General features: G+C 36.8%; 1 protein-coding gene across 6 annotated transcripts in view; it reads right to left on the bottom strand.

Moving 5' to 3' along the window:
• LOC127881757 (calcium-dependent secretion activator 1-like) overlaps positions 1-16838 on the bottom strand; it is a 118538-nt gene that overhangs the window by 35393 nt on the left and 66307 nt on the right. For 3 of the 6 annotated variants that reach the window (XM_052429854.1, XM_052429857.1, XM_052429858.1), the window contains 3 exons: positions 16195-16318; positions 15116-15145; positions 9283-9392 (listed from right to left, as the gene is read on the bottom strand). In XM_052429854.1, the coding sequence (XP_052285814.1) occupies positions 9283-9392; positions 15116-15145; positions 16195-16318 (264 nt within the window). Of the gene's footprint in view, positions 1-9282; positions 9393-14443; positions 14462-15115; positions 15146-16194; positions 16319-16838 lie in introns of all 6 variants that reach the window. The other 3 variants (XM_052429856.1, XM_052429859.1, XM_052429855.1) reach the window with 2 other exon arrangements.

Genomic DNA, 16838 nt, shown 5'->3' with positions numbered 1-16838 from the left:
CTCAAAAAGTGCAGCTTCATGAGAACGCCGCTTTGAATTTTTTTATTTTTTTTTTACCTTGAAGGATGACCTTGACCTTGAAGAATGACCTTGACCTTGAACTTCCACCACTCAAAATGTGCAACTTCATGAGATACACATGCATGCCAAATATCAAGTTGCTATCTTCAATATTGAAAAAGTTATGGCCAATGTTAAAGTTTTCGGACGCACAGATGCCATATATTTGACATTTGACCTTGAAGGATGACCTTGACCTTCACCTTTCACCACTTAAAATGTTCAGCTCCATGAGATACACATGCATGCCAAATATTAAGTTGCTATCTTCAATAGTGAAAAAGTTATGGCCAATGTTAAAGTTTTTGGACGGAAGGACAGACGCATATATTAGACATTTGACCTTGAAGGATGACCTTGACCTTTCACCACTCAAAATGTGCAGCTCCGTGAGATGCACATGCATGCCAAATATCAAGTTGCTATCTTCAATATTGAAAAAGTTATGGCCAATGTTAAAGTTTTCGGACGGAGCGACGCCATATATTTGACATTTGACCTTGAAGGATGACCTTCACCTTTCACCACTCAAAATGTTCAGCTCCATGAGATACACATTCATGCCAAATATCAAGTTGCTATCTTCAATAGTGAACAAGAGCTTGTCACAGTAGTGCCAAATCCCCGCCGAAATGTGTTTGCATGTATGACAAAATTTGTTTTAGAGAGAATAATATTTGTAGAAACAAATAAAGGGAGATAATTCATTATACTCCGGACAAAAATGTACTTTGAAATTAAATAAAGGGAGATAATTCAAACACTAAGGTAGATAGAGTTATGGTTCTTGGTCACTGCACTTTTCCTACTTGACATCTGTTTATATTTCAAGTTTCAAGTAAATCCCTTCAGTAGATTTAGAGTTATGCTCCGGACAAAAATTCACTTTAAAATTATATAAAAGGGGAGATAATTCAAAAACTAAGGTAGATAGAGTTATGGTTCTTGGTCACTGCACTTCTCCTAGTTGCCAACTGTTTATATTTCAAGTTTCAAGTAAATCCCTTTTGTATATTAAGAGTTATGCTCCGGACAAAAATTTACTTTAAAGTTATAAAAAAGGGGAGATAATTCAAAAACTAAGGTAGATAAAGTTATGGTTCTTGGTCACTGCACTTCTCCTAGTTGCCATCTCTTTATATTCTAAGTTTAAAGTAAATCCATTGAATAGATTTGGAGTTATGCTCCGGACAAAGTTTCGGCCTGGACAGGACAGACAGACAGATGAACAGACAGACAAGACCAATTACTATATCCCCTCCGAATTTTTTTTCGGCGGGAATAAAAAGTTATGGCAAATGTTAAAGTTTTTGGACGGACGGACAGACGCCATATATTAGACATTTGACCTTGAAGGATGACCTTGACCTTTCAGCACTCAAAATGTGCAGCTCCATGAGATGCACATGCATGCCAAATATCAAGTTGCTATCTTCAATATTGAAAAAGTTATGGCCATTAAAGTTTTCGTACGGACGGACAGACTGACATACTGACATACACACATACTGGCTTATGGACAGTTCAACTGCATTATGCCACCCTACCGGGGGCATAAAAAACTAAAACATGTGTAAAACAATAACTCATAAATTATTTAAGGTCTTTTAATGATGTAGCCGGGCATCCTTTGATGTGCACAACTCTTCATTTATGTTTTTACCAACAGCACTTATCATTACATTCTTAGCTTGCTATAGACTTTATCAAATTCCTGAATATACACTAACTGGAAACATCAGCATCATCAAGAAATAAATAAAAGATTTGTTATTTTTAGTGCAAAAATTCATCTCAAATCATGAAAACATTTTTAAAACAAGATGCCCATTGGTCCTCAGGCACTCACCTGAGACCCAAATGAACTAGACTTTTCTGAACAAGGGCTGTTTGTAAAACATGCATGCCCCCCTATATGGGCTATAAGTTGTAGTAGCAGCCATTGTGTGAATACGTTTTTTGTCACTGTGAACGGTGGTGGTGGTGGTGGTGGTGGTGGTGGTGGTGGTGGTGGTGGTGGTGGTAGTAGTAGTAGTAGTAGTAGTAGTAGTAGTAGTAGAAGTAGTAGTAGTAGCAGCAGCAGCAGCAGCTGCAGAAGCAGCAGCAGCAGCAGCAGGAGCAGCAGTAGTAGTAGTAGTAGTAGTAGTATGCATTACAAAAATGCAGTTAGCCTTACATTTGGTAAAATTTAAATATATTACAAGGGAGGCAAATGCAGTAACAATAAATTTAAACTTATTGCATTTGTTTCCCCTGTATATAACAAAGATATAATAGTGTATTACCTCTCCTGTCCTGCTTATATTTATATTAATCAACAAAATTAAACATTAACACAATATTTAATATACAAAATATACAAAAAATCTCATATTCTGATAATATTTTTACTGATTTACTGTATTTTACTTAAAGGATGATGTTTCATTGGACTGATAATTATAGATTTAGGATTACAGACCAGTTGCTTCAGTAATATTGTTCAGAGTGTGCCCTGTTGGCCGCGTATGCATTCTTGAGTTATCATTCACAAACCATTTTACTATTTCGAGTCACCGTGACCTTGACCTTTGACCTAGTGACCTCAAAATCAATAGGGGTCATCTGCGAGTCATGATCAATGTACCTATGAAGTTTCATGATCCTAGGCCCAAGCGTTCTTGAGTTATCGTATGACAACCACCTGGTGGACGGACGGACGGACCGACCGACCGACCGACCGACCTGAGCAAAGCAATATACCCCCTCTTCTTTGAAGGGGGGCTTAAAAAGTGCCAGCTGATTCATGACAATTGGACCAAGAAAGTGACCTTTATAAGGAAAAATGTCCTGCTTCCCCCCCCCCCCTTTGCGGCCATGTTATGCAACAAATCATTTTAGAACTCAGCCAAGCAATCATGAGAACAAATTTTCTGTCCAAGTTTCATCAAGTTTGGACAAACAAGAGAGCTAAAGGCCCTAAGGTGCTCAACTCAGAATCAAAGGAACTAGACTATTCTAAAAGATGCTAGCTGATTCATTATTTGACCAAAAAAGTGACCTCTAGATTTACAACATGTTTTTTATTTGACCTAGTTTTTTAGCCCACATGACTCAGTTTCAATCTCAGCCGAGATTTCAATGGGACAAATGTTCTGACCAAAGTTCAGGAAGATTGGCCAATAAATGTGGCTAATATAGCATCAACAAGGTTTGACTTAGCCCATATACAGAAACATTTGAACTCGACTGAAAAGTCATCGGAACAAGTGTTTCATTTAGCTTGCACTAAAAATGTGAATTCTAGAGTGTAAACAAGGTTTCACTGTAAGGAAAAATGCCTTGCTCTCTGGCGGCTATGTTTTTTGATGAACCAGAACCATTTTCAAATTCATCCCAGATATCATAAGAATAAATGTTCTTAACAAGTTTCATAAAGATGGAACTATAAATGTGACTTCTAGAGTGTTAACAAGGTTTTACTATAGCCATATCAGGAAAAATGCGCTGCCCCAAAGTGGCCATGTTTTTCAATGGACCAGAACCATTTTCGAACTCATCCAAGATATCATAAGAACAAATGTTCTGACCTAATGCCATGAAGATTGGACTTTTTCGAACTCGTCCAATATATCATTGGGACACGTGTTTTGACAAAGTTTCATGAATATTTGCAAATAAATGTGGCCTCTAGAGAGTTAACAGGGTAAACGTTAAAGACAGACAACACATGACTCACGACGGACAAAAGGCAATCACCAAAGCTCGCCATGATCATGTTGAGCTCAGGTGAGATAAAATGCTTTTTTACATGATTACTCAATTGATTGTGATGGAATTGTTCTAAATAAACAAGTACAGCATTTTGACCCTTTCCCAATAAAAAAACAAAACAAGTACTGTCAGAAGAAAAGTAAAAATGGCTATGAGCAAACATCATAAAACCAGAACAGCCTGTGAGTAACTCTCGGTCTGCTCAGGTTTCATGCTGTTTGCTGCTCATCAGTATCTAAGGATTTGAAATTTAGTGTGAAATTTTTTTTAATCTAGTAAGAAATGTCTTTGATTAAATTTAACTAAGGCACTAAAAATGCGTCAAAATAAGTATCTTAGTGGTAAGAAATGTCTTTGATTAAATTTAACTAAGGCACTAAAAATGCGTCAAAATAAGTATCTTAGTGGTAGGAAATGTCTTTGATTAAATTTAACTAAGGCACTAAAAATGCGTCAAAATAAGTATCTTAGTGGTAAAGGGTTTAAAGAGTGAGTGAACTTGTGAGCCTACAGTACCCAACTACAGATTTGGCAACTTCATACAAACAAACTAAATTAAAGCTACAAAGCCCCAAAAGGAATTCGTTAACTCTCCGATTTAGTTAGCTATTTTAACTTACATCAAACATGCATTTATTCACCGAAATGTTGCAAAAAAATTAGTTCAAAAATCAGTTTGAACCATCGAACATAATACATAAATTGAAATGATTTCATTAGCTATAGTGTTTTCCTGTCCGTCACAAGTAATAACGTTTGCAGAAAGTAAGATGCCATCAATTATCTCAACTGTAGGTACACAGGTTATAATCAAAGAGAATGTGAAGATATATTTTCAATGTGATGCAAACTGGCTGTAAAAAAAGTGAGTAAAGAAGAGTGACACAGGACTCACCGATTTAAACTGTATAATTGGAATTGAAAAATGGTAAAACATTGGTAAATCATTCAACACATTTGCTACTAGATATAAATACATTAAAGTGCATTAAACAGCAAAATAAAAAATCTCTGAACTCAAACAAACAATATCTCAAACTCTAAACAAGGCAGACTGTAACATTTTAATTGTAGTTATACAAGACATGTGTTCATAGGACAGGAATGCCCAAACATTCTACTTTTGTTTCCAATTTGACCTTTGACCTTTGAATGTGACCTATGAGGTAGGAAGAGAATGATTACACATAGCACATTGTCTTGTGATGGTTAACATTTGTGCAGAGTTATTTTAAAATCTATCAATATAGATAAAAAAATCAAATTTGATCTTTGACCTCTATGCATAACATAGACCTTCAAACATAGAGACATGGGTAAAAAGCAACATGTTGTCTTGTGATAGTTCACATTTGAGCCAATTTATTTTTCAATACATCAATATGTAGCAAAGCCGTTATATTGAGTAGTATAAAATGAAACAAGAGGACCATCATGGCCATTAAGCGCTCATCTGAGTTCACAGACATTGTTGAAGACTTGACCAGTCCTAGTTTTTGACCCCACTTGACCCCAATTCAAATATGGCCTACATATTGTCAAGATAAAAAGTGTGACCATGTTTCATCAAGACTCATAAATGAGGCCTCTAGAGTAGTAGCAAGTTTCTTAAGACTTGACCTGGTGACCTTGGTTTTGGATGCAACTTACCCAGATTCAAACTTGGCCTAGATAGTATAAAGATTAATATTCCAACTATGTTTAGCAAGATTGAGAAATAATTGTTTCCCTACAGTGATATGATTTTGATTTCTATATTTGATCTGGTAACCTATTTTCTAGACACATTTCTGGTGACACACATTCAAACATTGCCTATATATTGTCAGACAAACATTCTGATCAAGTTTCTTATAGATTGAGTCCTTAATGTGACCTCAACCATGGTTGAAAGTTTTTTTAAGACTTGACACAGATTCCAAATCAGTCTTGCTATTGCTAAGATAAACAATCCGATAAGTTTCATCAAAATCAAGTCATAAAATTAGCCTCTAGTGTGGTAACAAGTTTATTTTTTAAGATTTGACCTGGTGACCTAGTTTTTGGATGCATGTGACCCAGAACTCACTCTAGATATTGTCAGATAAACATTCTTACAAAGTTTTATCAAATAACAATGAAAAAATGAGGACTATAGATTATAACAAGACTATTGCCAAGCAATATATGTCCCCTACCAGCTCCACCATTGTCAGATTAAAAAAAAACAAGGGACAAAATTGTCACAAAACCAGGTTTTCATTGTGAAAAAATATCTGATAAAGGGAGAAAACTCAAACTGAACTTTTGAAATGAACAAACAAAATTAATCCCCTTTGTAAGTTTGTTTTTTAAAAAAAATCTATTTTTAGTCGTGGCGACCTTGACATTGGAGATATTGACGTGATTCTTTCGTGCCACACACCGTCCCATGATGGTGAACAAATGTGCCAAATGATTTCAAAATCTCACAATGAATGACATAGTTATGGCCAGGACAAGCTCATTTATGGCCATTTTTGACCTTTGAACTCAAAGTGTGACCTTGACCCTGGAGATATCGACGTAATTATTTCGCGCGACACACCGTCCAATGATGGTGAACAAATGTGCCAAATGATTTTAAAATCTGACAATGAACGACATAGTTATGGCTCGGACAAGGTCATTTATGGCAATTTTTGACCTTTGAACTCAAAGTGTGACCTTGACCTTGGAGATATCGACGTAATTATTTCGTGCGACACACCGTCCAATGATGGTGAACAAATGTGCCAAATGATTTTAAAATCTGACAATGAACGACATAGTTATGGCCCGGACAAGCTTGTTCCGCCAGCCTGCCAGCCAGCCAGCCAGCCAGCCAGCCCGCCCGCATTCGCCAATCAAATAACCAGTTTTTTCCTTCGGAAAACCTGGTTAAAAAATTGTTTTCATAGCAACCAGAATTTTTGATGTAGGAACAAAATGAAATGACGTGCATAATGTCCATATTGCCATCTATCCATGTTTCAAGTTTCATAAAAAATATGAAGAAGTTATCGCAGGATCCAGAAAGTGTGACAAACTCACAGACAGACGCACAGAGTGCAAATCATAAGTCCCCTCCGACGAAACCAGTAGGGGACAACAAGCGGAAACTGTATGACACACATTGCACACTGCACAATGCCGGGTCATCCCAATAGCTCACAGTGGGCCTACTCAGGTGAGCTAGTAACAAAAAGCCATTAATCAATATTAAAAAAAAATGAAATAAACAAAACTCAATATATTTTTACAACAATGGGGAAAACAATGTATAGTAATTTGACTAGAAGCAACACTTTGGAACACATACAACATTACATAAATGCAACACTCGTCACATCTTCAATAATTATTCAATTCATTGTTGTTGTTTTTTAAATTTCAGATTACCCATTCACTTATAACACTTAAAAGAAAAGATGATCACTTGAATTTTTAATAATAATAATACTAACAATTCAAATTTCAGCCTACAATGACACAAAACTGCAACTTATTTACACATGGAACACCATTAAACATTTTTAAACAATACATCAACATTACACAACAATTTCTGACAAATGTTCATTGTCGGAAAACCACTTACTGTGGACACACAAATTTTGTGCTTTGTGTGTCACATATAACGCAAGCTATTACTGAATTTTCATTCTGGAACATCTGAATTCTTATCACACAAGCCCAAGAAGAGTTTGATTTTGCTCTTATAATCCCAGCAATCAAAAAATTATCATAATACCTATCACTCCACAATATGCATGCAGGCTTTTCCCCAGGCAGTTTTAGCACAGCGGGCTTGCGGTGCCTGGGCTTTAAAGTCAATTTTGCCGCGGCACTTGTTTTTCTGATCATGTCTTTATGTTGTTATTTAATATTATTATATATGGTCTTTATGAAATAAATTGAGTTAAAAACAAACTAGAGCTTTGTCACAGACATGACGAATACCCCCACATGCCGCATGGACACAGAATATTTTGCATGTTGTCTTAACAAAAAAAAAGCTCAATGTTTAAAACGCACTAAGTGACCCCTTGATCTTGTTTTTTACCCAGCATGGCCCGTGCTCACTTGACCTACACATCCTCTAGATACAACTTCTGACCAAGTGTGGTGAAGATTGGATAAAAACTACTTGAATTAAAGAGCGGACACCATGCTGAATGTGTAAAACGAACTAATTGACCCTGTGACCTAGTTTTTGATCAGGCATGGCCCATGTTCGAACTTGGCCTTAAGATCATCTAGATACAACTTCTGACCAAGTTTGGTGAAGCTCAGATGAAAACTACTTGAATTAGACAGCGGACACCATGCTCAATGTTTAAAACGCACTTAGTGACCCTGTGACCTAGTTTTTGAACCGGCATGACCCATATTCGAACTTGACCTAGACATTACCTAGATACAACATCTGACCAAGTTTGGTGAAGATCGGATGAAAACAACTTGAATTAGAGAGCGGACACTGAATACGGACCGACAGACCGACCCACTGACAAGCTCACTACTATATACCCCACTAAACTTTGTGGGGGTATAATAATCCCATCCACAAGTCTGACATAAGCTTACCTGTATTCATAAGATTCCCTTATAAAATTGCCTCATTTTTTCACAATCCCCATGCCTTGGTCACTCACTAGATGTTTTAACCCAGATCCAATTACAAAACCCTGAACATCCCATGACTTATTTTCTTGAGACATTCCCTTTTGGACACATATAACTGATCACACCACCCACGCCAAGTCAATCTTCTCAAAATGCTGCTCACTAAAAGCATTCCTTTGAGAACAAAATTATTTCAGCTGATCCCTTCCTAGATACAGGCTTCTTCTCTACACTCAACCATACACATGATTTTCTATGATTCCTTTGACCTAAGACACTCTCCCTGAAGGCCAGAAGTCCCTGATGCTTGTGATAAACATCCACAGACAAAAACTCTGCAATCAATCTATAACAAGAGATTGCCAAGAAATATGGTCCCCTACCGGTGAAACTCCACCATTGTCAGTATTTTTTTTTAATTTGTTGCCATAGCAACCAGAATTCTTGACGTAGGAACAAAATGAATTGACATGCATAATCTCCATATTGCCATCTGTCCATGTTTAAAGTTTCATGAAAAAATATTAAGAACTTTTAAAGTTATCGCAGGATTCAGAAAAGTGTGACAGACTGACAAACAGACAGACTGACAGAGAGAGCGAAAACCATAAGTCCCCTCCGGTTTCACTGGTAGGGGACAACAAGCATTCCCCCAATCCCCTGCAAGGATGCATACTCCCCATTCCCTGCCCACTTTCACTCCCCCAATTCACTCCCAGAAAGCATACCCCCTCCCCCCATTGTTTGCTCATTCAGTGCATCCTGCCCCACCCTGCACACCCCTCACCTCACTTGTGTCCCCTAGTCCCTGGTCCCACTGCTCCCACCCTGAACACCTCTCACCTCAGCATGGTGCTCCTCGTTCTGCTGCAGCACCTCCACACAGAGCTCGGCCAGGTGCATCACATCGTCCAGTCTCTTCTTCTGGGAACTCGAGTCCTCCCCAAGGCCCTCTACACAAACACCCCAACAGAAATATTAGAGAAAAAAAAGAAATGAGCCTAACTCTAAACAGTGTTTGATACACGCGCCTAAACTGTCGTCCATGATGAAAATTTCACCTTTCGTTAACCCTTTGCATGCTGGGAAATTTGTCGTCTGCTAAAATGCTGTCTGCTGAATTTATAAAATAAGCATTTTCTTCGATTTTTTTCATAGAATACTATCAGAATAGAAAACAGTTTGGATCCTAATAGACGCCACGTTCTGTGGCGTCTCATCTGGATCCAAACTGTTTGCAAAGGCCTTTTAAAATTCGGTTCCAGCGCTGAAAGGGTTAAAATTTTCATTTAAAGGAAGTCCCTTCTAAATGAAGATCCACTCTAGGTGGAAAGTGTAGTCCCTTATTAGCCTTTTCGCACTTCACAGGCTAATATAGGACGACACTTTAGGCACATGCAGTTAACCTCATCTTCCTAAAGCCGGGTACAACATTAGGCAAATTTATTACATTTGTAAATTTAGATACAAAACCAAATGTTAATTTCCTTTTTTGTTTCAACACTAACAAATAAATACTTAAATATCATGACCTAAAGTTTCATACTTAAAGATTGTAACATATAGTTTGTACAGAGGGCCATGGGTCCTAAGACGCTCACCTGATACCCTAAGGAACTAAACTATTATCGCAAAGTAGAGATCAGAATACAAAAAGTACTTTATAAAACATAAATATTTAATTTCTAGGTCACTTATTATTTTTGAACTTAGCTGAGATTTGATAGTGACAAATGTTCTGACCAAGTTTCATGAAGATTGGCGAATGATGTGGCAATTATTGCATTAACAAGGCTTCACTATAGCTGTATAAGGAACCCCCCACCCCATCCCTCCACATTAGCCATGTTTTTCAAGAAATCGGAACAGTTCTTGAAATTCAGCCAAGATATCATAAGAACAAATATCCTGTCTAAGTTTCAAGAAGATTGGACTAAAACGTGACTTCTAGAGTGTTAACAATATTTTTCTATAGCCCTATATGGAAAAGTGCCCCGGCCCCTGGCAGCCATGGTTATGATCGGTCCGGAACCATTTTAAAACTCGACCCAGATAACATTAAAGCAAATGTTCTGACCATATTCCATGAAGATTTGGCGAAAATTGTGACTTCTAGAGTGTTACAAAGGTTTTACTTTAGCCATATTAGGTCTGCCCCCTGGTGGCCATGTTTTTCAACGGACAGCAACCATTTTTGAACTCAGCTGAGATATCATGGGGACATATGGTCTGACAAGGTTTCATGAAGATTGGACAATAAATGTGACCTCTAGAGTGTTAACAAGGTAAATATTAATGATGGACAACGCACAACAAAACATGGACTATGGACAAAAGTTATCACAAAAGATCACCATGAGCATTTTGTGCTCAGGTGAGCAAAAAAACACAAGTGCATCTGGTAAAAATTAGTGAATATGACAACATTCCACAAACACTAGTGCTTGCTTAAATATAAATACAAATTTAGTACCAGTATTAATATAATTGAATGTAATTCCTTAAGATTTATATATGATATCCAGACCATGTCTATCTAAATAATGACACTTCACATGATGGCATGAGAACACACCACAATATTTGTGCAGGAAAGGAGGTCACAACCAATTCATGAGCATTTATTTATGTATTTAACTGAAATCAACTAATACATAACCCAAATCAACGCAACAAAAACCTCTCACTATCATTGTCTCTTCATTACACATGATCTTATTTTAAATAAGACAGAGGCAACTGCATTTCACATCAAATTATAGTTATACCAGCAGAAACATATGAGCCGTGCTCTGTGAAAAAAGGGTTTAATGCATGTGCTTTAAGTGTCGTCCAAGATGCATGTGCGGACTGCACAGGCTAATCTGGGACGACACTTAAAGTGTGTGCGGACTGCACAGGCTAATCTGGGACGACACTTAAAGTGTGTGCGGACTGCACAGGCTAATCTGGGACGACACTTAAAGTGTGTGCGGACTGCACAGGCTAATCTGGGATGGCACTTTACACACATGGATTAAACCCCATTTCCACAGACCGCGGGCCATATATCGAGTTCAAATGCGCTTTCAAATAATAACATACAACTTGCCCTTTGAAATCATGGCTTAATGCATGTTCGTAAAGCATTGTCCCAGATGAGATTGTGAAGTCTGCGCAGGCTAGTCAGCAACTACACTTTCTACCTTTACTTGATTTTTGCTAAGGAGAGACTTCTTTTAAAAGAAAAATACAATTAAAGCGGAAAGTGCTGTCCTTCCTTAGCGGGTGATATCTACACATGCTAACCTGGGATGACACTTTTAAGCACATGCATTAAGCCCCATTTTCCCAGAGAGAGGGTCATTTATAAAGCTGAAACAAACTCAACAAAACTGTATATTACACTTACAATCATGCTGTTCTTTTCAAGCATGATCATTTGCCTGCCATTAGAGTTTATACAAGTTGTGTTCTGAGAAAACTGGGCATAATGCATGTGCTTAAAGTGTCGTCCCAGATTAGCCTGTGCGGTCCGCACAGGCTTATCAGGGACGACACTTTCCACTTTTATGACATTTTTGGTTAAAATGAAGTCTCTTATTAGCAAAAATCCAATTTAGGCGGAAAGTTTCGTCCCTGATTAGCAGACTGCACAGGCTAATCTGGGACGACAGTTTACGGACATGCATTATGCCCAGTTTTCTCAGAACGCGACTCATACGATGTACATCTGGTAAACAGCTGGTAAACTACAACAATGGTTTGAACGGCAGGTTTTGAATGGACAATGTGGTTAGCCATATACTGAAAGTCTGCACTGATTTTTGGAAATGCCTAATTGATTATATATATTTTTTCAAAAACAGATCAAGAAAGACATTCTATATGTTCAAAAGCCGATAGAGATATATATGTATATGATCTGAAAAGAATGTTTGTTTATAAAGTTGCTTATATTGCAGGACATCACTTGAGATTGCAACATCATTTCAGCAGAATAATGTATCACACTTGGTTGGTCAAACAAAAAGACACTAATGATAACTTGATAACTCTCAAACAAAAGGCCCATGAGGGCCTGAATTGCTCTACTGGCTGTAATCAATAGGGCTCAAGCCCTTGATAGTATGAACAATCTGAGTAAGTTTTAAATAAACAGAACCAAAATGGGAAATTTATCACATAAACAAGAAGAAACGTATAATTTAAACTTCAAATGGCTTCTTTTCAACAATAAGTTGGACAAATTTTCTTCACTCTCAATGGGGTTCTGGCCCTTGATGATATAAAACATCCGTTGAAGTTTCAAAAGGATAGAACTTTATATGTGAAGAAACAAGAAATGTGTTTGTCTGAAAACACTATGTCCCCTTCTGCGCCGCTTTGATTTTATTTTTTGTTGACCTTTGACCTTGAAGGATGACCTTGAACTTTCACCACTCAAAATGTGCAGCTCCATGATATACACATGCATGCCAAATATGAAGTTGCTATATATAATGTTCAATATTGCAAAAGTTATGGCAAAATGTTAAAATTGGAGCAAACAAGCCAACAGACAGACAAACAGACAGGGCAAAAACAATATGTCCCCCACTATAGTGGTGGGGGACATAAAAATTCTAACAAACGAAGGATGGACGCACGACGACTACAGCTATAAACACTGTGCAAGTTTGGAAAGAATAAGATGGAAACTGTGTACTTAATCGCGCAAACAAGGAGAATTTTCTCAAATTCAAGGGGAGATTATTGTGTACTTATTTCTCTGATACTGTTCATATTCAATAGGGTTCAAGTCCTCATTGATATAAAGATACTGTGCAAATTTGGAAATAATTGGATGAAAACTGTGGAATTAATTGCGTAAACAAGCAGGATTTCAAAATTTTCTCTTATTCAAGGGGAAGTCATTCTGGACTTATTGCTTCAATATTGCTCTTTTTAAAAAAGGTTTGAGTCCTCATTGATACAAAGACACTTGCAAGTTTGCCAAGAATTGGATGAAAATTATGGACTTCATCACATAAAAAATCTGAATTTTCATTTTTTTCTCAAATTCAAGGGGAAATAACTATGATATTGCTCATTTTCGATAGGGTTTGACTCATGATTCAGATAAAGGCACTGTGCAAGTTGGGAAATAATTGGATGAAAACTGTGGACTTTATTGCGTAAACAAGCCTTATTTCACAATTTTCTCAAATTCAAGGGGAGATAATTCCGGACTTTTTACTCTGATGTAACCCATTTTCAATAGGGTTTGAGTCCTCATTATATAAAGACACTGAACAAGTTTGAAAAGAATCGGATGAAAACTGTGGACTTTATCGCGTAAAAAAGAAAAAGTCTAACACAAGCACGGACTGACAATGGAAACCACGCCATGACATAAGCTCTTCCCGCCTTCGGCCAGTAGAGCTAAAAATCTATATTACCTATGCTTGATACAAAAATATTTGTAATAGTCATACAACATAGAAACAAGAGCTGTCTCCATCGGAAGACATATGCCCCGAAAAACGCTTTTTTCGAAACTTAAACGCAGATTTCGAAGCCTAAGCATGGACCCTAAGTTCAAGGTCAAGGTCAAAGGGGTCAAAAGTTTTGTGAGTATGGAAAGGCCTTGTCCATATACACATGCGCACCAAATATGAAGGTTACATCTGAAGCGAGATAGAAGTTATGAGCATTTATCTAAACCTAAACGCAAAAGTGTGACGGAAGGACAGACAGACAGACGGACAGTGTGATCACTATATGCCCTCCTTTGGGGGCATAAAAAAGGTACATATTGTGATAATTAGAGATATTGAGACCAACCAAAGTTTTAAAATGTTGCAATTAAGCAGGTCCGAACATCTTGGCCTTTATTAAATAGACAATTGTAATAATACACTTGCTACTTGTATGGACAAAAACAATCGAGAGTGTTACAATGGAAGCTGGCAAGGAAAGTGTTCATTGACTAACGAAGGTATCAAACTCTACACACAAGGATGGGATACAACACCCAAATCACCTGGCTTCCCATGTTTAGCTGATATACAGAGAGTAACAGAACTTTAAGCCAGGGTGTAAAATATTAATCAATTGTACCATCATAATTCAGATGTGATTAATTTGTGCAAGGTATATACAAACCTAAATATAATGCCCTAAAAACTACATGTAAGGCCAACCCAAAGGAATATACATCTACCGTAGAATAACAAGCAAAAGGACCCATGAAATACTGAGGTGGTGCCAGCATTTAAATCGAAAGTTTTAAATTTTGTTTTTTCATTATTACATTAAATGAACTTTTCAAATGAAGAAAAAACATACCAGTAGATCAAACGAAAATTACTTGATTTACTAAAACTAATATTTCATTGGCAAATATTTAGACTCAAACCAACAATAAACTTTTGTGCCAATATTGGTCCATGGCTGCTATTTATAAATCGTCTTAGAACAATCTTAAGTTAAGATGAACTTGTAATGTCTTTTAAAACGCAAAAAAAAAACAAAAAAACTTTCTATGAAAATACAATAAAGTAGAAAATCAAAAAAATTATTAAATTTTATCCCCAAAAATGTAATTAAAGCAAACTGGGCTTTACATGAATTTGTCTGAGACTAAAGAGGTGATAAGGAATTAAACTGAATTGTTCACTTTGGATATGTCTTCATAGTCATACAAGCCTCTTACCTGAGGGAGCCTCAAAAACTTCAGGGTACTCTTAAAAAATGTTAACTCGTGTGTTTCAATTTAAAAAGGTTTACATTAACCCTTTACCACTTAGATATGTATTTTGACGTGTTTGTAGTCCCTTAGAAAGTTTAATTTAATTAAAGATCTTTCTGACTAGATTCAAGTTTTAAGGGCTTCATTTCCAACCCTTAGCTACTGATGAGCAGCATACAGCATAAAACCTGAACAGACTGCAAGTTACTCTCAGGCTGTTCTGGTTTTATGCTGTTGGCATAAAGCTATTTTCACTTTGCTTCTAAGTGGGAAAGGGTTACAATGTTATCATCATGCTAAAAAGGACTAAACAACATCTCTTTTTTTCAGAGAATTTATGGTGAAAATAAAATACATAATAAATTGAAAATGAAAATGGACGCTGATATACTGTTCATTATGCTAACTGTAATATTCAATAAATAATATTTCTCTTAGAAATATTTGCAATAAAGTTGAATGAGAGACAAAACCAAAGGAATAAATACGTTTAGTGCATATGAACTCTGTCATGCAAGAAAAGGTCTTATGCCATAAGTGGGCAGCGTAACTCCAGACCAGAACTCATACGAGGACAGACTAGCTCCCTGACAGGTCTGCAAGATTAATCTCTGGTCTTAACCCTTTCCCTCTCAGAAGCAAAGTGACAATGGCTTTTCGACCAGCATAAAACCAGAACAGCCAGCAAGTAACTCGCTGTCTGTTTAGGTTTTATGTTGTTTGCTTCTAATCATTAACTGAGGGTTGGAAATGAAGCCTTAAAACTTGAATTTAGTAAGAAAGGTATGCAATTAAATGTTACTTTCTATGAGACTACAAATGCGTAAAAATATGTATTTAAGTGTTAAAGGTTTGAGCTACCCTTGCCACATGTGTCATAAGACTCATTTTCACATGACAAGGCTAATATCATAAAGTTAAAGACGAAGGTTCAGTTTCACAGAGAATTTATTGCTTTTAGATGCTTAAAATAGACATCAAACTGTTTTGAAAGTGATAATAGAAAGAAATAAAAGCCAGACATAATGTTAGATCCCACTCACCTTCTATCTTTGCATACTCAGATATGCGAGTGTAGTTGACAAGGGCTGCATTTTCCAGACATTTCTTGATGACAGATCTCACCTCTTCGGGTGGCACAGGTGTGACAATGTCCTTCATCAATACCTGGATACACCCACATATGCAGCCATATCATACAGCGGAATTTCAAGAGACAACCCATGCCCATAAATGTCAAACAATAATGATAAAAGATGCACATTTTGTTTAAAACACTATGGGAAATGCACACTATAATGTACACAAAATTACACATTCGATCAATTAAAAACAAAACACGGCTAAACTTTTCTAGTTCCTATTTATTTCTATCTTAATTTTCATCTTGATAGGTAATCAACCGCTAAATACTAAATAACCCAAGGTTCAAAGGTTTTACTCCCTGCCTAGCCACATAACTTGTCAGGGACTTGTGATTCGATGCTTTCTCTGGCCATTCTCCCTCTACATCAGTTTCAAGCAGGGCAGTTGTCAGTTACTAGTAGAAGTATCTGCACTTAACTCTTTACCACTTAGATACGTATTGTGACGCATTTGTAGTCCTTTATAAAATTATATTTAATTTAAGACCTTTCTTACTAGATTCAAGTTTTTAAGGCTTCAATTCCAACATTTAGATACTGAT

The sequence above is a fragment of the Dreissena polymorpha genome, chromosome 5 (assembly GCF_020536995.1).
Source record: "Dreissena polymorpha isolate Duluth1 chromosome 5, UMN_Dpol_1.0, whole genome shotgun sequence".
In the NCBI taxonomy this organism is placed as follows: Eukaryota; Metazoa; Mollusca; class Bivalvia; order Myida; family Dreissenidae; genus Dreissena; species Dreissena polymorpha.
The sequence above is the reverse complement of the archived record's forward strand: the minus strand, read 5'-3'. Positions and strand labels throughout refer to the sequence as shown.